General features: G+C 65.6%; 1 protein-coding gene across 4 annotated transcripts in view; it reads right to left on the bottom strand.

The window, feature by feature from the left end:
- Positions 1-20216, bottom strand: part of ARID3A (AT-rich interaction domain 3A) — a 32633-nt gene that overhangs the window by 7531 nt on the left and 4886 nt on the right. For all 4 annotated transcript variants that reach the window (XM_049639465.1, XM_049639463.1, XM_049639466.1 and 1 more), the window contains 2 exons: positions 19520-19871; positions 3134-3206 (listed from right to left, as the gene is read on the bottom strand). In XM_049639465.1, the coding sequence (XP_049495422.1) occupies positions 3134-3206; positions 19520-19871 (425 nt within the window). The remainder of the gene's footprint in view (positions 1-3133; positions 3207-19519; positions 19872-20216) is intronic.

The raw sequence follows: 20216 nt of genomic DNA, 5'->3' as shown, positions 1-20216 counted from the left end.
GGGGGGGGGGGGGGGGGGGGGGGGGGGGGGGGGGGGGGGGGGGGCAGAGCCACAGGCGCAGCAGACAGCACGTGTACAGCCAACGCGCTTGTCCAGAGAGGTCTCTCCTGTCGCGGGCACACGGGGGCAGGATATCCTCTGCGGGGCCTCAGCAGCTCCCCGGCCCCGCCCCCTCGAGGCCAGGAGCTCTCCAGTCATGACAACCACAGACATCCATGTGTCTCCTGGGGGTAGAATCGCCGGGGGAACCCCCCCTTGAGAGAGCACAAGGAGGCCCGTGTCTCCATCAGAGGCTCGCCCGGGGGTACAGAGACCCGGGACAGGCTGCGGGGCCAACCTGGAGACGTGTGTGAGAAACATGGCCCTCGTGAGTGTGGCTCCATCAACAACCACAGTGGCCATAACAACCCGCCTGCGTCCCCGAGGCAGGTGCCCTCCGGGTGCCGGGGTTCCCAGGGGTTTGCAGCCGTGAGGAGGCAGAACTTGGGCTAGTCTACCCTGCAGCTGAGAGAGCGGGGTGGTGGGCTGGTCCCCTTTTCCACCCACACTGACCCTCATAACTGCTGCCGTCCCTGTCCTCCTCACGTGCCCCTGATGCAGAAGCCCGTGGCCCGGCCTGTCTGGCACCTTCTCGGCCGAGGGTGAGAAGCCCCCCGTTTCGACTCTCCCTGCCGCTGAAACTCCTGTACCATCTGGCCCCTGGCTGCTGTCCTGGTCAGCTGGGGTCGCCCGGCTCAGATCCCCTGGAGCCAGTCTGGCACAGGGCGTGGGCTCAGGAAACAACAGTGAGATGTGACCAGCCCGCGTCACAGCCTACAGGGCACGTCGCCGCACCCCAGAGATGGGCCAACGGAGGCCCCGGGCTGTGGCTCCTGGAGAAGGGCCAGCCCAGCTTCACGTGAGGGGCCGGCCGGTCCACACTCCTGGGACCCTGGTTCCTGGGCCCCAGAGCCAGATGCTCTGGGGTCACCTCCTGCCACTTCTGTCCTTTCCAGGTTTCAAAACCCCCACTAACTGAGGACAACCCGGAGAGGGTGGAGAAAGCTGGATCTCAGACTACCCCCCCCACCCCCCCCCCGACCGACCCTACCCAATTCCATTTTTCAGCCCGAGCGGGAGAGAGGAAAAAGCAACAAGTGTCAGGGGCTCACCCAGCCCCGGCCCACCTGGGACATTGGTTCAGGTTCTGCACTGAGAAAGAACAGAAAGAATCACACAAAAGATCCTCTGGGGACCCCGCGCCCTGGCTCTGCACGGGGCCTGGACGGATGTTTACAGAAGGAGCAGGGTGGAGAGCAGAGAGGCACCGGTGGAGGACAGGGGCAGTGGGGGCAGCAGGGAGATAAGGAGGGTGGGGAGGTCTTCAAGGAAACAGCAGGAGGGTGGGGCGCAGCCAGGACCCCTCCCGCATTCCCAGCCCCCAGAGACTTCTCAGAGCCTTCTCCTTTGTGACCGTGAAAAAAAATTACTTTCTCTGTGTCTGGAGTGAAGGAGGGCTTGTGGGACGCAGGGCATGGTGTCCGGGGCCCGGGGGGGAGGGATCTAACGCACTCTCAGCCCCAAAGCCTGCCAGTTACAGAAGGGGAGGGTCCAAGAAGATGGCAAAGGAAAGGGGCACTTGGGGCTGGGTTCTGAGGGTTGCAGAGGAGTTTGTCGCTCCCTGCCCTCCAGGGGAGCCCGGCTCGGCGGGGATGGCAGAGCTGGACGCCGACCCTCACGGTCCCGTGTGGCCCCCGCCTCACCCATACCCAAGGGCGGCTCACGGTACTTCCCGACCTCCAGGACACCAAGCCCAGTCTCGGGTGGGATGAGTGGGCTCTGGGCCGGGGAGCTCGGGGCCCCATGGCAGGGTGGTGGGGGCGGGGGTGGGGGGTGGGGGCTCCGGCAGGTGTGGACGGGTCGATAAAGCGAGTGGGGGAGGATCTCTCTGACCACACGGTGGGCAGTGGGCCCTGGATGTGACTGGTCCCAGTGATAACAAGGAGGGGGCCCCCACCCCAGGACCGGGTCTGGATTCCCCCAGCGGCACGGGAGGGGTTAATGCGAAGGCCGCAGCCCCCTGCCCTTCCCTTCCGCTGGGCGGCTGGGCCTGTGTTTACAGAGGCCGTTCGAGAGGGAGGGGCGCAAAGAGGCCCTGGACAAAGCCAGCGGCGGCCAGCCCCTGCGGAGGCCCCAGGTAGACCCTGCAGCACCCCAGCTGGGCCCGCCCCTTCCTGCCTCAGGGCTCGGAGGATGCATCCCCTCCCCGGCCTCAGTTTCCTTCCCTGAACGGCCCACGAGGCGGGCTGTCTGGCAGGCAGAGGAATGAGCTCCACTGTGCAGTGGGTGCCCTCGGGGCCCCCGGCCGGCCAGGCCTCTCGCCCCGTGGCAGCTCAGAGCCGAGGCCACGGCCATGCGTGGGGGTGCGGGGGACCCCCTGGGGTCTGGGTCTCAGCTTCCCCACCGGGACGTCCACCCAGACCGGTCCCTGCCCCTCGGGCCTTTGCTCCCGGTCATCTTCCTGTTCTCCAGGCCTCGGTCACCAGGCATTTCCTGGCCGGGCCGTGTTCGGCATCCACTGCACCCCAGACCCAGGGGGTGGGACGGGCTGCAGAGGTGGGGGCTCGGCCTGGTACGCTGTTGGCACTTCATAAACGCAGCCCTGTGCTCAGCACGTGTGGGGTGCCGCCACACAGTGGCAACTGTTCCTGGCCCGTCTTACACACGGGGGAACTGAGCCCCCCCCCCCCCCGCCCCGCCCCCATAGGCACAGGGGAGGGGCCGGGACCGACCCTGCACCAGCAGCCATGGAACACCAGTGTCAAGACCACGAAGGCCGGGAAGCCAACCCGAGGAACTTCTATCCTATTGTCCCAGGCCCCAGCTGCCCTCCTGGCCGTCCACCTCTGCTCCCTGGAGGCCGGCTCTGCTGCAGGGGACCCTGGGGGCGGTGGGTGGGGGTCCCTGGGAGCCAGGACTCCATCGCACCACGGGTCTCGGCAGCAAAAAAGGCCTGACCTGACGGTTCTGGGTTGGGGACCAGACACCTCCTACCCAAGGACCTACCCCTTAGACGCTCCCACCTGTGCCTCCCCCATCAGACCCGACTGCCAAGCAGGCGCCAGTCCCCAGGACCCCCGTGGGTGAGCCTCACCTCGCTTCTGCATGAAGCTGAACAAGTCGTCCAGGAACTCCTTCCTCTTGGGGTCCCCGTCCAGTTCGTAGAGCTGTGGGGTCAGGGAGGGGAAGGGTCAGCCGGTGTCAGCGCTTGGGCACGGGTGCCACATCCCCACTGAGGGGCGGCCGGCAGAGGCAGGTCCAAGGTCCTGAGGCCCCATGGAGCTTAAAGAGCCCGGCCCCAGTTTCAGATGAAGACACAGGAACCTGCGTGTGTCTCCCACGGCGGTTGGCCCTGCATGCCAAGCCCCATGCTGGGCCCAAGCCAGCCACATGCTGGGCCCCTTAGAACAAAGGTTGAGTCTCCTGCAGCCCTGAAGGGCAGCACCCAGACCCAGGGGTCTCCTGAGGCGGGTCCCTCCTGCTGGCCCGCTCCTGGAGCCCCAGGTGTCCCTCCAGCACCTCCACGGGCTCCTCCGTGCACGTGTCGGAACCCTGTTTTGAGGACACCCCCCACTGGATTGGGCCCCCTCGTCTCCTCCTTAACTAACGACACCTGCAAAGACCCTGCTCCCCACAGGAGCTCGTTCTCGGGCCGGGAGCTGGGTCTTGACATGTCATTTGGGAGACACCATTCGTCCCAGACAGACAACGCCGGTGCAGACAGCCAGCACGCAGAGGCCACATCCTGGTGCTGCCCCCCGAGAGGCGGCTCTGTTTTGTAGATGAGGAAATTGAGGCCCAGAGGCAGGCGAGAACCCAGGGCCCGGGAACGTCAGGGCCCTTCGGCCCAGACTCTGCCCTGGGTTCTCCAGTCATTGGGTGAGGGGCTCGGGGGTCCCCGGCTGCATTGACCACCTGCTCCCAGGGGCCGGCAGCAGAGGTGACTGGAGAGTGGAGTTGGAAGGGGGCGGCGGCAAAGAGCAACCTTCACGTTAAGCCCTGGGGAATGGACCCAGAGGGATCAGGCCTGTGGGGGGCCTTGAAACCACCAATCAGCCCCGGCTGGGACAGTCCATCATTAGGGCCCAAGAACACGCCAACGCCCAGTGCCTGCCGCCTGCCACGTCCCCGGGGGCTTCGGAGGCAGAGTCCCTGGGGCTGGCCGCCCCTCAGCCTCCCTCCCCTCTCTGGGGTTTGGTTCCCCCATCGGTGGAACAGAGACAACAACGCGGGGCCTCCGGGCACAGGCCGGGGTGGTCCGGGCTGAGTCTTTGTCTCTGCCCTGCCCCAGCCAGGCTGGCCAGCTACATTCCTGTGCTGATTTATGGTGGTCAGGGAGGCCCCACGCCTCCCCCTGCCTGAGGGTGTGTGGCCTGCAGGTGGACCTCGGCCATCGTCCCCTGCCCCGTCCCCGCCTCTCCCGCCCACACACCCTGCCACGCACACCCCCCTCCCGGGACCTCACACCCACTCTCCTCCCTGACCCTTCCTGCACCACGCCCCGTGGGACTACACGCTGGTCGGGTCTCCTGTCGGCCCGCTCGTGTGGGATGTGGGGGCTTCGTGTGGTTTGTCACTAGTGTCTAGGTGGGGTCAAGCACACAGCAGTCGGTGAATAAATGGTCGTTCGGTGACCCCTGACTTGCCTCAGTGTGGGCCAGCCTGGGCAGAGGGGCATCACCACGTTTTGGAGTCTCGCTGGAGACAGCAGGTGTCCCCAGGTTCACCTCCACCCGAACCCCCACCTGTGCGATCTTATCTGGAAACGGGGTCGTGGAGGATGTGGTCAGTTAAGCTGAGGTCGTACTCGGGATAGGGTGGCCCTAATCCCACAACACGTGTCCTTCTAGGAGAAGAGACACAGCCACAGAGAAGGCCGTGTGAGGACGAGGCCACAACTGAGGGACGCCAGGGGCCGCCGGCCACACCAGAGGCGGCAAGAGGCAGGAAAGACCCTCCTTGGAGCCGCGGGGGCGCATGGCCCTGCCCCACCTGGATCTCGGACATCTGGCTCCAGAATTCGGGAAAACAAATTCCTGCTGTTTTCAGCCGCACAGTCTGTGGTCATTGCTACGGCCGCGCACACAGGCCCCTCCTGATAGGCGGCAACATCTGTGAGATCCTGACCTGGGGCGGGGGGAGGGGGGGCGTCCACCCTGCCTGAACCTCCCTGGACCCGGTCCCGAGAGACCTCAGTGCCCCTCCTGCCTCAGTCCTCCCATTCGCGAGGACAGCTCACCGTAAACACGACAGCTTCACCTGGAGCTCCAGGAACCGTCGTGACCCCTGTATCCCAGGCGGGGAAACTGAGGCTCAGGATGGAGACCAGCTACCCCGAGACCTGGCAGCTGGCTAGGTGGGGGAGCTGTTAGCCCCCAGGCCAAATGGTGGGTGGACAGGCCTGTGGCAGGGCCCAGTCAGACCCCCGTGGGGCCAGGGTATTGTTCGAGGCCGTAAAGGGGGATGTGCAGGGCCCCCGGCTGCCGGGGGGAGGCCGCTTTAACGGCTGGTGCTGTGGGCAGCCGACAACAAAGGCAGGCAGTAAAGGCCACCCCAGCTTTATGGGGCTCAGGCCCCAAGTTCCGCTCCCCTGCTGCCCCGGCCGGGCCGGAGGGACGGGGGCATGGGGGGCGGTGTCCGGGCCCCACTGCAGGCCGGCACGCCCACCGCCTGTCCTCACGAGGCTCCAACTCACACCGCGGGGACACAACACATCCTGCGCTCGGCCCAGGCCTCTGCCCCGCTTGAGGTGGGCCAGGCGGCACTGAAACCAGTCGCCTGCCACGGCCGCAAACCCAGGCTGGACACCCGCGAAGCCGCGGGAGCCCCTCCCTCGGGCCGAGGGCTGAGACAGACGACCCACGCCGGTCTCGGGCTCTCGCCCTGGCCCCGCCTGACCTAGTGGCACCAGCCACCCCCCAACGGCCCTGCAGCCCACGGGGGCCCCGGGGGCCCCCCCCCCCCCCCCCCCCCACTTCCTCCAGCTTCCAAACCAGTCCCACGTCTGCGCCTTTGCCCCAGCAGCGCCTCCCGCCTGGACCGCCCCCGCTGGCTTCTCGAGTCCCGCTCTCTCCTCAAACCCGCCCCCCCCCCATGGGGCCCCCGCCCCCCGGGGTCACGGCTGCTGCCCCGTCTCCGTGGCACATGCTCTGCTCCCACTGGAACATGTTTACTGACCGTGGGCGACTTTCTCGTTTACTGACGCTCTTCCCCTGCCCTCCCACTGCCCGAGCCACGTGGATTTACACGCGGGGCTGGCCACAGGCCCGTGTGCCCCAGCAGAAGGTCACATAGACCCTGTCTGCTTCGTCCCCAATGTCTACAACCGGGTACCAGGCGGCTGCCTAACACTCGGGCCTTGATTTCTCAGTGTGCCACGGGATGGGGCCGCTAACCCTTTTCCAGATCTGTTATGTGCCCCACAAGGCTCATGCTGTGGGCGAGTGACATCCTACGCTGGGCAGACGGGCAGCTGGGGACCCCAGCTTTCCGCCAGGGAAAGGGGCAGCCATGCCCCTCCCTGGGCCCCAGCCGGCCGCGTCAGGGGGGTACACCCAGCCCCCCACGGGCCCCCTGCCTGTCTCTCGGCTGTGGCGGAGGGTGATGGAGGCCGGGGGACCCCTTGTTGCCAAGTGGTCTTCCCCACCCCAGCCCCACCCACTTCACAGAAAAGGAAACTGAGGCACAGAGCGGGTAGGGCCAAGCCTCCCTGGTCACCCCACGCAGCAGCCAGAGGGCTTTCTCCCTGCAGTCTGAGCATGAGCTCCCGTCCCATCCCGTGTCCCCCACCCGAGACCTGGCTTCGCACCCTGGCTGCCCCTCCTGCCCTCACCCCTTCCCGAGTGCTCTCACTGAGGGGCAGCCGTGTGGGAGGCCCAGGTAGTGGCAAAAACAAGGTAAGCGCTCCCCACCCCCAAGCGTAGGATGGGCAAACAGGAAATTCTTGTTTGTGGTTAAGGAGCATTGTCTGTGCGAGGAGACTCCTTGTTGGTCAGCGGGTCATACCGCTGACCAGGTCAAGTTGTGTATCTGGGAGCTGGGGGGGGGGGGCCTTCAGCTGCCCTGCAGAGGCCAGGGAGCTCACCCTCGGCGGGGGACCCCTCCCCAGCCTGTCAGCATTGAAGGTGTGAGGAGGAGCCCCCCCCCCCCCGCCCTTGGCCCACCAAGCCCGCAAAGCGAGGGGCCTGGCCTGGGGACGTGCTTGTGCGGGGAGGGCACCACCAGGACCCAGCACACAAGCGGCCCCCTCCCCAGGCATGACGCTCCGACAAGATCACATCCCCAGGAGGCCCCACCTGGGCAACCCCGAGCCAGTTCCCAGCCCACCACGGGGACCCGGGGGGCGGCGTCCAGCCCAAGGCCGAGGGGCCCAGGCTGTAAAGCAACGGTCACCTGCAGGGCCCCTGGGAGGACCTTTGCCCCTTTAACGGTGTCTGCTCAGGCCCCCTCCTGCCACCCAGGCGGCTCCAAAGTCCGCAGGGCTCCACCTGAGGAGGAGGCTGCTGGGCCCGCAGGGAGACCCGGCGGGGCGGGGGGGGGGGGGGGGGGGGTGTGGAGGCCGCCGCTGTCCTTACAAGGCAGAGAGAGGAACCAAAATTAGGAAACATCAAGAAAGCCCAGTGCCTGCCGTTCCGGGGCCCGTGAGCCCCAAGCCGCCAAGGAAGGGAAGGCAGAGCAATGCCAAGGACAGGAAGCCTGTTAGAAAGGCTTGCTGTTGTAGCGCCCAACACGGCTTACAGGACACCAGGAGTGTGTCCTCCTCCATGGCCCGGAACCAGGGTCGGTGGGTGGCAGCGTCACAGGCAGGGCCGGGGGGCCCAGGACGCTAAGTGTGTAACCTCACCTACTTGTCTCTAAACCTGGAAAAAAAGGATCCACGGGAGTGAGATCCACATCACACAGAATTCACCATCTCAAAGTATTTCGGCGGCATCGAGCGTGTTCACGGAGTTACGCAACCACCATCTCTATGTAATTCCAGAACATTCCATCTTCCCAAACCCAACCTGGTCAGCCAGGCCCCGCCCCCACGAGCCCCCTTCCCGCCTTCGGACTCGCCTGCTGGAGGCGAGTGGCATTCCCTCGCACGTGGGTGGACGGGCTGATCGTCTGTTACCCGCCGGTGGGCACAGGGCTGTCCTTACGGGCCTGCTGCTAACACACATCGGTATACCCTCGCCTGTCTTTACATCCTCAGGGTTTGGGAGAAGGATTTATTCACCGTAACTCCTGAGGCAAAGTGAAACAGCAGAGAAGGTGGCAACACTGTTTTTTATCCCCCGCACCCCCCCACCAGGCTTCCTGCTTTCCAGGCCCAGCAGCTGCTCCCCGAGGCACCTCTGCCCCACCACACCGGCCCCTCTGCAGTATAACGCCAGGTCCAGCTGGAGCCCTCCTCCCACCGAAGCCTCTGCTCCCGCGGCCGGGTCTGATCCCCAGGCCGGGGCAGCACGGCCAGTGAGGCTCCGCACCCCCACCGCCCCCAGCGTCTGTCACCAGGCATATGACTGTGCTCGTTCGGCGAAGGGCTCCCCCACACCCAGACGAGAGCCCCCAAGGGCAGGTCTGGGGGCTGCAGGTGCTGGGCTCGGCGCCCGCTAATGAAGGAAGGAAGGAGGCTCACTGAGGCCCTCGGCCCTGGGCCCCCTCCCATCCCCCGCACAAAGCCTCTCCCCACCGACCGAGATGACTCAGCACGTCCAGCCTTGTTGCCGGGGCCCCAGGTGGGCCGGGAACAGAGTCCCTGGGGGCCGCCCCAGCCTCCCCCATTCACAGACAGAGCCGCAGGTGCTGGGGCCGGGCAGGCAGGGCGGCAACCACTGGGCCTCCCCACCACTCCCCCGGGCCACTGTGCACCTGGGGAAACTGAGGTGGGCAGAGGGCAGGTCTCCTGGCAGCACCTGTGGACCGCCAACAGCTCGCCTCGTCCAAGGTGGCACGGCCCCGACGTGGCAAAGCTCGGGCCCCACCCCTCGCGACAGGGACCCCGGAGCAACGTGGTGAATGAAGACAGGATGGAGCTCAGCGGGCACCTGGCGGGGAGGTGGGTCGGGGTGCAAGAACCCAGAGTGGGGGACCCTCCCTGTCTGTGCTCCGAGCCCCAGTCCACCCATCGCAGGGGGCAGGGATGACGTGACCAGGAAGCCGGTGCCCCGTCCCCTGCGCTGCAAGCTCGCAGGCCAGCAGACGGCCCGGCCGGGCTCCCGGGGAGTTTTGCACCTGAGGGAAAATTCTGCCGTGGAAACTCCCACGACACCTCTCAGAAGAGGTGGACGCCGAGCAGGAGCTGTGTCAGCCCACAGGCGTCGGCCGAGACGACCGTTTTGCAGCCACGCTGAGCACCTTCTGTACGTCAAGGCTGCTGCTGGACGCTGCCCAAGAGAACCGCAGGCCAGTGGGGGACACGGCAGGATCCGAGGGAGGCGCAGTGGCCCCGGGGACGGGGGTCACTGGCTGCCGCACGCAGCAGGGCCTTAGGCGACGTCTGGGCGACCTCGCGCCCTTCCCGTGAGCCGCCCTCCTGGTGCACCTGACCCCTGGGGCACCCGCCTGGGCGACCAGGCCGCCTTTCGTTTCCCGTCAGCGCCGGCTCAGCCTCCTCCACACAGATGTGGTGAGCCCACGGGGCTCGCAGGAGATTGAGGAAGTGATTCTGGGCAGGGCACAAACATCTGTCCGCTCGGCCTCGCACCCCCAGCCGGCCATGTGCCCCTCTCTGAAAAGACGGCACCCCACCCATGACAGATATTAATAAAAAGCTCCAGAAACGAGTCATAAGGCTTAACGTGGAGCTGAAGCTTAGGGGCACTTCTTTCTGGATTTCCAGATTGTGCGGGCCGGGCATGCGCCCCGACGCCAAACTGCCGTCCTCTCCCGGTCGGCCTTGTGCACGGCTGGGGCCACCCCGGGGCCTCAGTGAAGTGGGCAGAGGCACCTGCGGCATCGAGGTGGGGACCAGGGGGACCAGGACGTAGCTGGGGGTGGGGGATGGGGGAGGAACCACCTTGACGGCCAGACAAGCTGATCGCCCGCCAGCACCATGCCAAAGCTGGGGAAACTGAGGCCCACGGGGGCACACCCACAGGTCCAGCCCTGAGAACGCACCCTCGATGGAGGGCGGCTGAGGAACGATTCTAGGAAGAGGTGGGGAAGCGGCAATTCCTTGCCCCACGCAGCATGCAAATGACAGGCAAATCCCGCCGGCCTCCAGTCCCTGTGGGGGCCCCTCACCCACTGGCCGAGGGGAGCCCACCTGGGACCAGGAAGCAGGGGGGCTGAGAGAAACCTGCAGGGCAGCACGGAACCCAGGGCCTGGCCCTCGGGTGCCCCGGGCCGTGTGGAGCCTCGCAGGGCTGGGGAGAGACCCTGCCCTAAAGCACCTGGCACTCTGGGCAAATGCTTCAGGTCAGAAAGCCAAGAATCCTGAATCTTCTCCCCTCAACCCCAAGCAGTTAGATATCCAATGTCGCACTCGGCCTTGGGGCATTTCGTACAAGGGTCACCAAACAGCCTCGCTGCTCCCACCTGGCTCCCGGCTCCGAGCGGCCAGGGGTCCAGTGCTGTGGCCAGGGCCCGGCACCCAGGAACTAAAAGTCCCATCGTGGGGTTTTCTCTGAAAGGGAATTTCCTGGTGGCTGGGAAGGCTCAGAAAGATGTCCCTGCCCTGGCTGTGCTGTCCCCGTCCTGCCATCGCCGGCCAGCCTGCGCCCAGTGCAGAGAGCCAGGGGGCTGCCCCCCGCCTCCCTCCCTCTGCCCAGGAGTTGAGAGGAAGGGGCCCCGGGGTCCCCGCTGGGCACACCCACAGGAGCCTCTGCCAGAACCCGAATGGAGGACACAAGGAAGGATTGGGTCTGCCCCGGGGAGGCCAGCGGCTGAGCGGGACCACCAGAGCTTACCTCCTGGGCATCCCACCTCCGCGTGGGCCACCGTCCTAGGGACAAGAGGAGCCGGACACGGAGGGGCAGCCCCAGGCAGCACGCGGCTGGCGCCCGCCCCGCCCCACCCCTCCTCTGCCAGGACACCCGAGTGCTAATTAACTACAGCAACAGCCAGCACTCACTCTAACGCTGCCCGGTTCACAGACAGGGAAACTGAGGCTCACAGGGGGGGCACAGACAGCAATGGGCCGGTGGCTGGGCCCTCTGGCCCCTTGCGGGGGCCAGAGAGAGATGAGAGGCCTCAAGCCCCACTGTCCTTCCCAGAATCCAGCACCCAGTCAGCGAGTGCGTGGACTGTCCCCAGGCCACCATGGGCAGGGGCCACCTGGGAAAGTGGCAGCTGAGGAGAAAGCATGGTATGTGTGTGTGTGTGTGGGGGGGGGGTAGGGAGGAGAGTCTGGGCCGGGGGAGGCAGAGCAACCAGGGACCCAGCTCCAGGCCCAGCTCCCCCAGCAAGAAGCCAGGTGACCCTGGCAGGCCACACTGGTTCCAGCCAGCCCGAATCCTGGGGAAACATCTGTGCATCTGGTCACAAAGTGGGGGCGATGAAAAACACTAGGAAAGTTAGCAGCCCCCACCTGGCCTGCCACGGGGAGCCCCTGGGGCCGGGGGGCTGGGCAGGTGCCACCGGTGGGGGAGGGGGACCCTCAGAGACCCCTCACGAAGCAGACAGGGACACAGCTGGACCAGGAACTAGGGCCCAAGGCCACCCCCCACCGCGCCAGCCTGGGCAGATGTGAGACCCACCCCCAGGGGCCACCGCACCTGGACAGGAACCCCGAGACCCACCACCCTGCCCAGACACACCCATAGCCCCCGTACACGGCCCAGGGCGCACACAGACCCACGGCCCTCCCCACGGATCGGCAGGCCACGCCACCCCAACGTGGTCCCTGGCACAGGCACAGACACTCCCTTCCAGCCAGACACACAAACAAGACACGCCCTCACCCTCTCGAAGATAATGGCCCCAGACAGCCCGCCCTTGCCACGGTGCCAGCCCAGCCCGCTGGGCCCCACACCCCCACGCCGCGGGACGGCCTCCTCTGCCTGCTGTGTCCACGGATGCGTCCCCAGGGCCCAGGACGCAGGCTGGTTCGCGGCAGACACCCCGCGCTCTCGTGGAAGGACCAGGCTCAGGCAGGCACACCCGCGGGGGCACAGCCTGGCACTTCCTGCCCGGATCCCGGCCGCGACCCCGCCCCCAACCAATCCCCACGGAGGGTCCACAGAAGGCCGGGCCTCCCGCGGCTGCCTGAGGTCCGCCTGCAAGGCTCTCTTCTTACAGGGACACGGGTCATCGGACTCAGGGCCCACCCCACTCCAGCACAGGCTCATCTCAACTAACGACACCCGAGGAGACTGTTCCCAAACCCACGTCCTGGCGTCCCGGCAGACGTGGAGTCCGGGGCACTGACTACCATCAGCTCACAGCGCGTTTCTTCCTGGAATGTTTTTGTTTGTCCGCTTTCCTTGTCAGGGAGGACCAGAGTGTGGCCCTGAGGTGCCGGGCCTGGTCTGGCTCTGTGCCCCGCCCCCCCCACACCCCACAAGACCCCTGCCAGCGGGGCAAGGCCGCGTCCCGTGCTGGGGCCTTCAATAGGCAGACTGGTAACCGTTTAACCCCGTGACCCCCCCAATTGTCCTCAGCCGCGTGCAGCCTGGCCAGCGGAGAAGGGGCGGTCCGTGCCCCGCCCTCTGCGCGTGCCCACCCACCAGCCTGCACCCCCAGCCGCTCCCCTGACCCAGCAGGGCGACAGCGTCTGTAAATGGGGTCACAGGGCGGCTGCAAACAGCCAGGGAGACGCCCCTCCACGTCCCCAGGGGCGATGCCGGCCCCGGGATCCGGAAACTTAGGGACAGGGGGTTTACGACGCAGACAGGGAAACTAAGGCACAGAGAGGGCAGAGCCCCACCCAGCAGCCCCCCCCCCCCCCCCCGACCCCCCTGGGTCAGGGAGAGCTTGTCCCTGCCCAAGATCCCACAGAGCTGAAGAAGGAATTGAACTTGGCAGGCCCCCCCCTCGCCCCCGCCTCCTGCCCTCAGGCCCTGTTCACACCTCAGGGCTCCCTGGGGAGCATCAGCAGGGGGCAGGCAGGTTCGGAGGTTGAGCTGACCCCAGGGCCAGTTGAAGCCATCACTGACTTGGACAATGTGACTTTCTGGCTAATGGTTAATGGGTCGCACCTCGACCTCACGCTTCAGGGCCAAGGTGAGCCCGTTGCGGGGGGGGGGGGGGGGGGGGGGGGCGTGGGCACACCAGGATCACACGCACGCGGGCCTCCAGCTCCCTGTATTTGCACACAGCCACGGGGGACGGTCAGCCCATCACACAGGGACCCAGGGGACATGCAATGCACTGGGCTCCCCACACTCTGAAACACATGGGCCCGGCCTTCCACAAGCACGTCCAGACCCCAGGACACACACCAACACGTCCACGAAGGGGAGGGACACGTCACGCGGTGTCCGTGCACGTGCGCACAATCACAGCAGGCGAGGGGACGCACAAACACACCTCCGAGGCGACAGATACGCATAAAAGACGCTGCAGGGGAGTTCGCATGGCTCCAGGACGTTCAGATGAACACGCAGGAAACCCTCAGCATCGGCACACGCGTGGGTTACAAACACCCGGAGGGTCCCAGGATGCCCCCGGACCCCCCGCTCCGGTGAACACAGATGCCAGCAAACATGGGGCCCTTGGAGACTGCCCCCCCCCGCCCCCCAGGTCCCAGGGACCCCGCCCCCGCCCCCCCACACCCCCACATCTGAGGGCTGCACCCTGTGTGGCTCACCCGTGCCCATCCCCTAACCGGACACAGAACGTGGACACTGCCCGCTGGGCACCACTCCCTGCAGTGGCTGCGTGTGTTATTAGAAAGCGTGGGGCGGGCCGGGAGCTTGGCAGCGGCCACTAGGGTGGGGAACGGGTGGTGGGCGTGGGGCCAGGCCCCGGCGGCCGTGACCCCACGGCGGTGACTGGGTGGCTGGTGGCGGCGCAGGGGCCAGATAAGGTTCTTCCGCTGAGTCAGTGCGGTTCCCAGGGCTGGCACGGGCAGGGGCACAGTGCCAGGGGCTGGCGGGCGGGCACCCTCCCCATGCCCGCCACGGCCCGCTGGCTCCGTGCCAGCAGCCACAGCGGCTTTGATGAGGCAGGCGCTGCCCCAGGCGGGGTGGGCCAAGTTCCCAGGGGCTTCTCAACACCCTCCCCGCCCCCAAGCACACGGGCCCCGGGCTCCTGGCGCCACAGGAAGAGGCTGGGCATCAGAGACGGGCCCCAGGACACACAGGGCCTGGCCTGCTGCCCACTCTGTTCCAAGCCCGGCAGACGGATGTCGCCAGGTTCAGGACCTACTGTCTGACCTCTAAACCTTTGCCCAGGCTGTGCCCTCTGTTCAGGACACCCTCTTCCACCAGAAACATTTTCATCCTTCGCCCCTGGCCCAGCAGACTGAGCCTCTTCCAGTCCTGTCCGGACCACAGGCCCAGAGGGGTCCACCCGTATCGCTCACTTGCCCCACTCCAGACCCTGCCAAGGCTCCCCTAGAGCCCACCTTTCGTCTGCCCTAATGTCTGCTCACCCCCACCCCTCCTACTGGATGCTCCAGCCACACTGTTCCCAGACGCACACTCTACCCTTCTCTCTCCATCTAGCAAACTCTTACGTATCCCGCAAAGCCCCAGCCCCAGAGCGTCTGGGCAACCTTCTCCTCAACCTTCCCCTGGCCCAGCCCCAATCCCTAAGGGCTCCCTGCAGCCTTGGGGGCTCCCAGGCAAGACAAAGAAAATCTGACAGCTCCTCCCCAAACCCCCCCCCCCACCCTATGTTGCCCAGGGCCAAAGATGTTCATGGCAGCATCATTTACAACACGCAAACAGGGAAACAGACACCGTTGTTGTTAGCCCCGCGAGGAAACCACAGTAGCTAAGAAGAAACCAGGGACGGAGAGCGTTCGGATCCACAGAGACACTGAGTGAGGACAGGAGCAGTGGCCAGCCTGGCAGTCTGAGACATGGCACTTTGACACCTTACAGGACACATTTCTGGACAAGAATGGCCAAAGCAAGGCCAGCAAATTCCCTTTCTCCTTCCACGAGAATGGCATCCAGTGCTACTTCTGGAATCAAAAATGGAGTTAAAAAAGCAGCCGTGTATCTTCTGTAACTAGGAAAAAACAAAAACCAAAAAAAAAAACCTAAGAGGGGCGCCTGGGGGGCTCGGTCGGTTAAGCGTCCGACTTCGGCTCAGGTCATGATCTCACGGTCCGTGAGTTCGAGCCCCGCGTCGGGCTCTGTGCTGACGGCTCGGAGCCTGGAGCCTGTTTCGGATTCTGTGTCTCCCTCTCTCTCTGCCCCTCCCCCGTTCATGCTCTGTCTCTCCCTGTCTCAAGAATAAATGAAACGTTAAAAAAAAAAAAATTTTTTTTAATTAAAAAAAAAAAAAAAAAAAAACCTAAGAGAGATGAAAGGGCCAGAAAAAAAATGAAATGTGACCCCAGCCTCACTCTGCGTTGGGCCGGGCCTGCTGTAGGGAAGCGGGACACCCACAGGCATAAAATGGATCCCAGGAGGCCTGGGCAGGGTCCCCAGCGAGGACACAGAAGCCCCTGGGGCCTGGAGCCTGAGGCAGCAGGTGGCCCTTCCCACCTAAGTGCCCGTGTGTCCAGGCCCCAGGTCCTGACACCTGATGTGAGGCCCTGGACCCATCGCCTCCACTGCACACAAAGGGGACAGAGGCCCAGGGGTCCCCAGAGCCCCAAAGCCGAGGTAGGGCTCGCTCCCGGCCCGTCTGTCCACTTCTCCAGCGCACCCTGGAGTCCGGTCCCAGCGCAGACACCTCATCCGTGTCACTGGGCGGTCGACCCAGCCACCCCACGCCAATCTCCGTCAGAACAACCGGTCCAGCACTCAAGTGCCCTCCCCGGCAGGATCCGGGGTGTGTGCAGGGGACCCCGGTGAGAGGCCCATCAGCTTCCTGCACGGTTAGGTGACGTGCCAGCCGGAGCTGTCACCCTACGTGTACAGGGTATGCAGCGAAAGAACATCACCTTGAAAAGCGGGGGGAAGACACCCCTACGTTTAACACCAACCCAAACCACAGTGAGACCTCACCCCACCTTGACTTGGGCGCCAAAGTCGTAATCGCTGGTGATCACAAGTGCTGGTGAGGACGTGGGGAGGCCAGAGCCTCGTGCGGCCATGGGGAGGAAAACGGTGGTGCCGCTGTGGGGAAGCGGTCAACGGGTCCTCGAAAGGTCAGAGTTACCGCCTGACCCAGCGATCCCACTCCTGGGTTGTGCCCACGAGGGCTGAAAACACACATCCACACAAAACGCGCACACGTGCTCACAGCAGCACGACTCACAAAAGCCCAGGGTGTGAGCAACGCCATCCACAGGTGAGGGCAGACACACGGTGCACCCACTGCGCACGCGCACACCCACAGACGACCGCGTCCACCGTGCACGTGCACATCTGCAGACGAACGCATCCACGGCGCACGCCACTCCGGTGTGTGCACTGCGCACGCGCACGTCCACAGGAGACCGTGTCTACCGCGCACGCGCACACCCCCAGTTGACGGTGTCCACCGTGCGCGTGCACGCCCCTCAGGTGCATCCACCACGCACGCGCACGTCCCTCGGCCGCGGCAGAAGTGAGGCGCGCACACCCGCCGCCCCGCGGTCGGACCCTGAACACACGATGCTCAGAGAGGGAACCGGACGCGAGAGTCCACACGGGGTGTGGGCCCACGTGTGTGAAACGTCCAGAACAGGCTCATCCAGGCACAGGAAGGGGGCTGGTGGGGGAGGGGCTGGGAGAGGGGGTGGGGGCATAAGAACTAAAAGATGCATTTACAAAAGTTCATTTTTGAGGTGACCAAAATGTTCTAAAATAGACGGGTGATGGACGCATAACTCCGTGAAGACACTAGGAGCCACTGAGTCGCACACTTTGGGTGAATCACGTGCTATGAGACTTGATATCAATAAAGCTCTTGAAAACAGTCCCCACGTTTGAGGAGCTGAGACCAGGGATCCCGATCCTTAAGCAGCCAAAGATCTGAGGTTAAAAGTCTGCTGGAGGGGGGGGCAGGGTTAAAAAAAAAAAAAAAAAAAAGTCTGGTTTAAAATCCTGCAATGCCACTTTCTAGAGCCCAGGCACACTGTGTCGGGGACAGGAAGCCACCGGGATGCCACGTGTGATGCCAGGAGCCTAAGATCCTAATGGCTGCTGCAGCTGCCCGATCCTGGCCATGGACTCCAGGCGTGTGGGCCCCGTCCCCGCGTGTTCCCAGGGCCCTACAGCGGGGAGGCCCCAGTGATTCAAGGGAAGGTTCCGTGGCCACGAGCCTGCCTCTCCGGGTCCCTCCCTGCCCTGGCCGCCCCGGGACCTGCAGCCACCCGGAACTTCACGGCTATCGAGGGCTCGTAGGGGAAGTCGGCCCAGGCCCTGCCAAGACTGGGGAGGAAGAGGCAGAGACAGTGCCAAGTGGGCGGCCGGCCGGCCCGGCTGCCACGTGCCAGGAAGGCTGTGGGGCAGGCGCCAGAGTCAACATGGCCCAGGACGGTGCCGACACTGGCGACACAGGTGCTCGGTCAGCCGGACCTGCCGCGGCTGGGCGGGAACGAGTCCCCGTGCCGCAGAGAGGCCCTCCCCTCCCCCCGGCCCGCACCTCCCACAGCCCCATTGCCTGGGGACCTGATTCCGTCTCCTGCGGGGGCCGGCCTGGCAGCCTCTGGCCTCCACACACGAGCCAGTCTGGGTCCCGCCTCAGAGCCTTTGCCCGAGCCGTCTTCTCTGCCAGGTGCACCTGACCCTCACAGCACAGCCCGAGAAGCTTCTCCCACCCGGCCCCCCCGCGCGTCCCCCCCGACAGCCTCAGCAGTGCCAGTGTTTCCTGGTATATGGACCTCCACACCACAGCACGGGGGCTCTACGTCTGTAGGGGCTCAGTATGACCCTGACACTGACCGCATGCACGTGGCTTGGGGTTCCCTGACCCCCTCTGGCTTCAGTTTCCCCACCCCTGGGCATCCCTGAAATATCACCATCGTGTTCCAGACAAGTGCGGGTGGCTACCGTGGCCCTTTGTTCCCGACATGCCCGGGGGCTTTGGGGTCTGAGCCTGTGACCTGCCTCTAGTCAGTGTTGAGCCCCAGGGGCTGAGGCCACTGAGCAGGGGCGGGAGGTTAGGGGTCCTGTCAAACTCTGACCTCACAAGGACTGTGTGGCCTTGAGTCTCCCTTTGGGCCTGGCCATGACCCTGTAATGCTGGGTGCATCTATCCAGCTCTCCAGCCCCCGAGCCTGGAGCTCTCTGTAAATATTCCGTGAACAAATAAATATAACTTGCCCACACTGTGCCCATTTGTGTTATTTTGGACCCAGAGGACGTTAAGAGCAACACTGTGGCTCAGTTTTCCCATCTGCAAAATGGGACAGGCAGGAACCCAGCCCGCTGGTGTCTCCTTCTGAAGGGGAGAGACACTGAGGCAGGGAGCAGGCTCGGGTCCACATGCAGGGGCGGAGCCTCCAGCAGGAAGGGGGTGTGGGGGGCACCGTCCCCCCTCTACACCCCTCCCCTCCTCATAGCTCCTGGCCTATCCCCCTCAGCATGTGTCCGATCTCAGGTCCTCTACTTTACGGGTCCTGTCTCTGCCCGAGGCAGGTCTCGGAGGACTGCAGGATGCACACCGCTCTTCCCCAAGAGAGGCTGGAGCCCATGCCCTTGTCCCCGGAGGCCAGTTCCCGGTCCATTCCTCCAGAGCTCCGCCAAGAGGGGCCCACAGCCAATTCTGGGAGGCCACTCGTAGCCACCTCCCAGCTCTCACACGCTGGCCTGTCCAGTGGAGCCCTTGGAGGCTCAGGCTCTGGGCCGGGGAACGCCAGGTCCCCCGCCGGCCACTCCTGGAGGTCGGGGCAGGGCCCAGCTGGCCACGGACTGGAATGTGAGCCCGGCCGGACGCCATCTGGTTTCCATCTGCCCAGCCCAGCTCGGCCCAACTTCAAAGGGTCCCCCGCCCGGCCACTTCCTCTGCCCCGGCCGCCCGCAGGGAAGGCACCAGGACGGCCCGGCTTCCTCCCCGCCCCTCTGTAGCCCCAGGGAGCCGCTCTGCAGTCCACACCGACGTGGCCACCCCCGGCTCAACCAACGGCTGTGGCCTCGACACGCCAGACTCCACGCTGACCGGCAAGGCCTCTGGCCCGTATGCCCCAGCCCCCACCTCTCTGCCCACACGTCCACCCGCTGGGCCTCACCCCGAACGCACAGCCCAGGCCGAGCCCGGTCGGGTCGCGTGGCCTCTGCCTGGGCCCCTTTCCTTGCTGTCTCTCTGCGGGTCCTCCTGGTACACACTCCGTCCCCGAGCAGCCCCCACGCTTCTCTCTCCTGGCTTTGCTCCCTCCCCCACATCCGCGCATTCCACGGCCGGCCGGTCCCACCCACGGGCCCCCATCTTGGCCGGGCGTTCTGCAGGGCTCCCAGCGTGCAGCTGGGTGCCGCCCGCCCCGAGGCCCCCGTCACGACGCGCGGCCCACCTGCTTGAACTGCTCCTCGTACGTCCAGTCCCCGTGGTCCGGCGGCTGCAGCTGGGGCGCCACGTGGGCGGCCCCTCCAGCGTGGGCCAGGCCGGCCCCTGGGCGCTCCTGGCTGCCCAGCACCCGGGGCCCGCCGTCACCCCGGAAAGCCTGGGACGGCGGGGCCCTGCGGGGGATGAGAGCCGCGGGACCCAGGCCGGAAGAGCCCGGGGGCCCCAGCCCCTCCTCGTCCTCGTACTCCGCCTCCTCGTCCTCGTCCTCCTCCTCGTCCTCCTCCTCCTCGTCCTCCTCCTCGTCCAGCTCTTCCTCCAGCTCCTCCTCCTCCTCCTCCTCCTCCTCCCACTTTGGCTTCCTGGGGCAGGCAGAGGGCACAGGTCAGGGGAGATGGCGCCAGCTCACTGCAGCCCCAGGGCAGGGTCTGCTCCTTGCCTGAGCCTCGATCTCCCTCTCTCTGCACAGAAGAGCGGCCGCCACCCCATTGCAGGTGCTGGGAGGGGCGTGGGCCGTAGTCTACACTGTCTTGTTTCCCGTCGGCACAGAGCCCCACCTGCTAACCCCTCCTGCACTCGCTGCACAGGCTTCCTTGGCGGGCCTGGAGGATCGCCCAGCCAGTTCCTGCCGCAGGGCCTTTGCTCAGGCTGTTCCTTCTGCCAGGCATGCTGTTCCCAGCCCCAGACACCTCTCCCCACCCCCATCC

The sequence above is a fragment of the Panthera uncia genome, chromosome A2 (assembly GCF_023721935.1).
Source record: "Panthera uncia isolate 11264 chromosome A2, Puncia_PCG_1.0, whole genome shotgun sequence".
Lineage (NCBI taxonomy): Eukaryota > Metazoa > Chordata > Mammalia > Carnivora > Felidae > Panthera > Panthera uncia.
The sequence above is the reverse complement of the archived record's forward strand: the minus strand, read 5'-3'. Positions and strand labels throughout refer to the sequence as shown.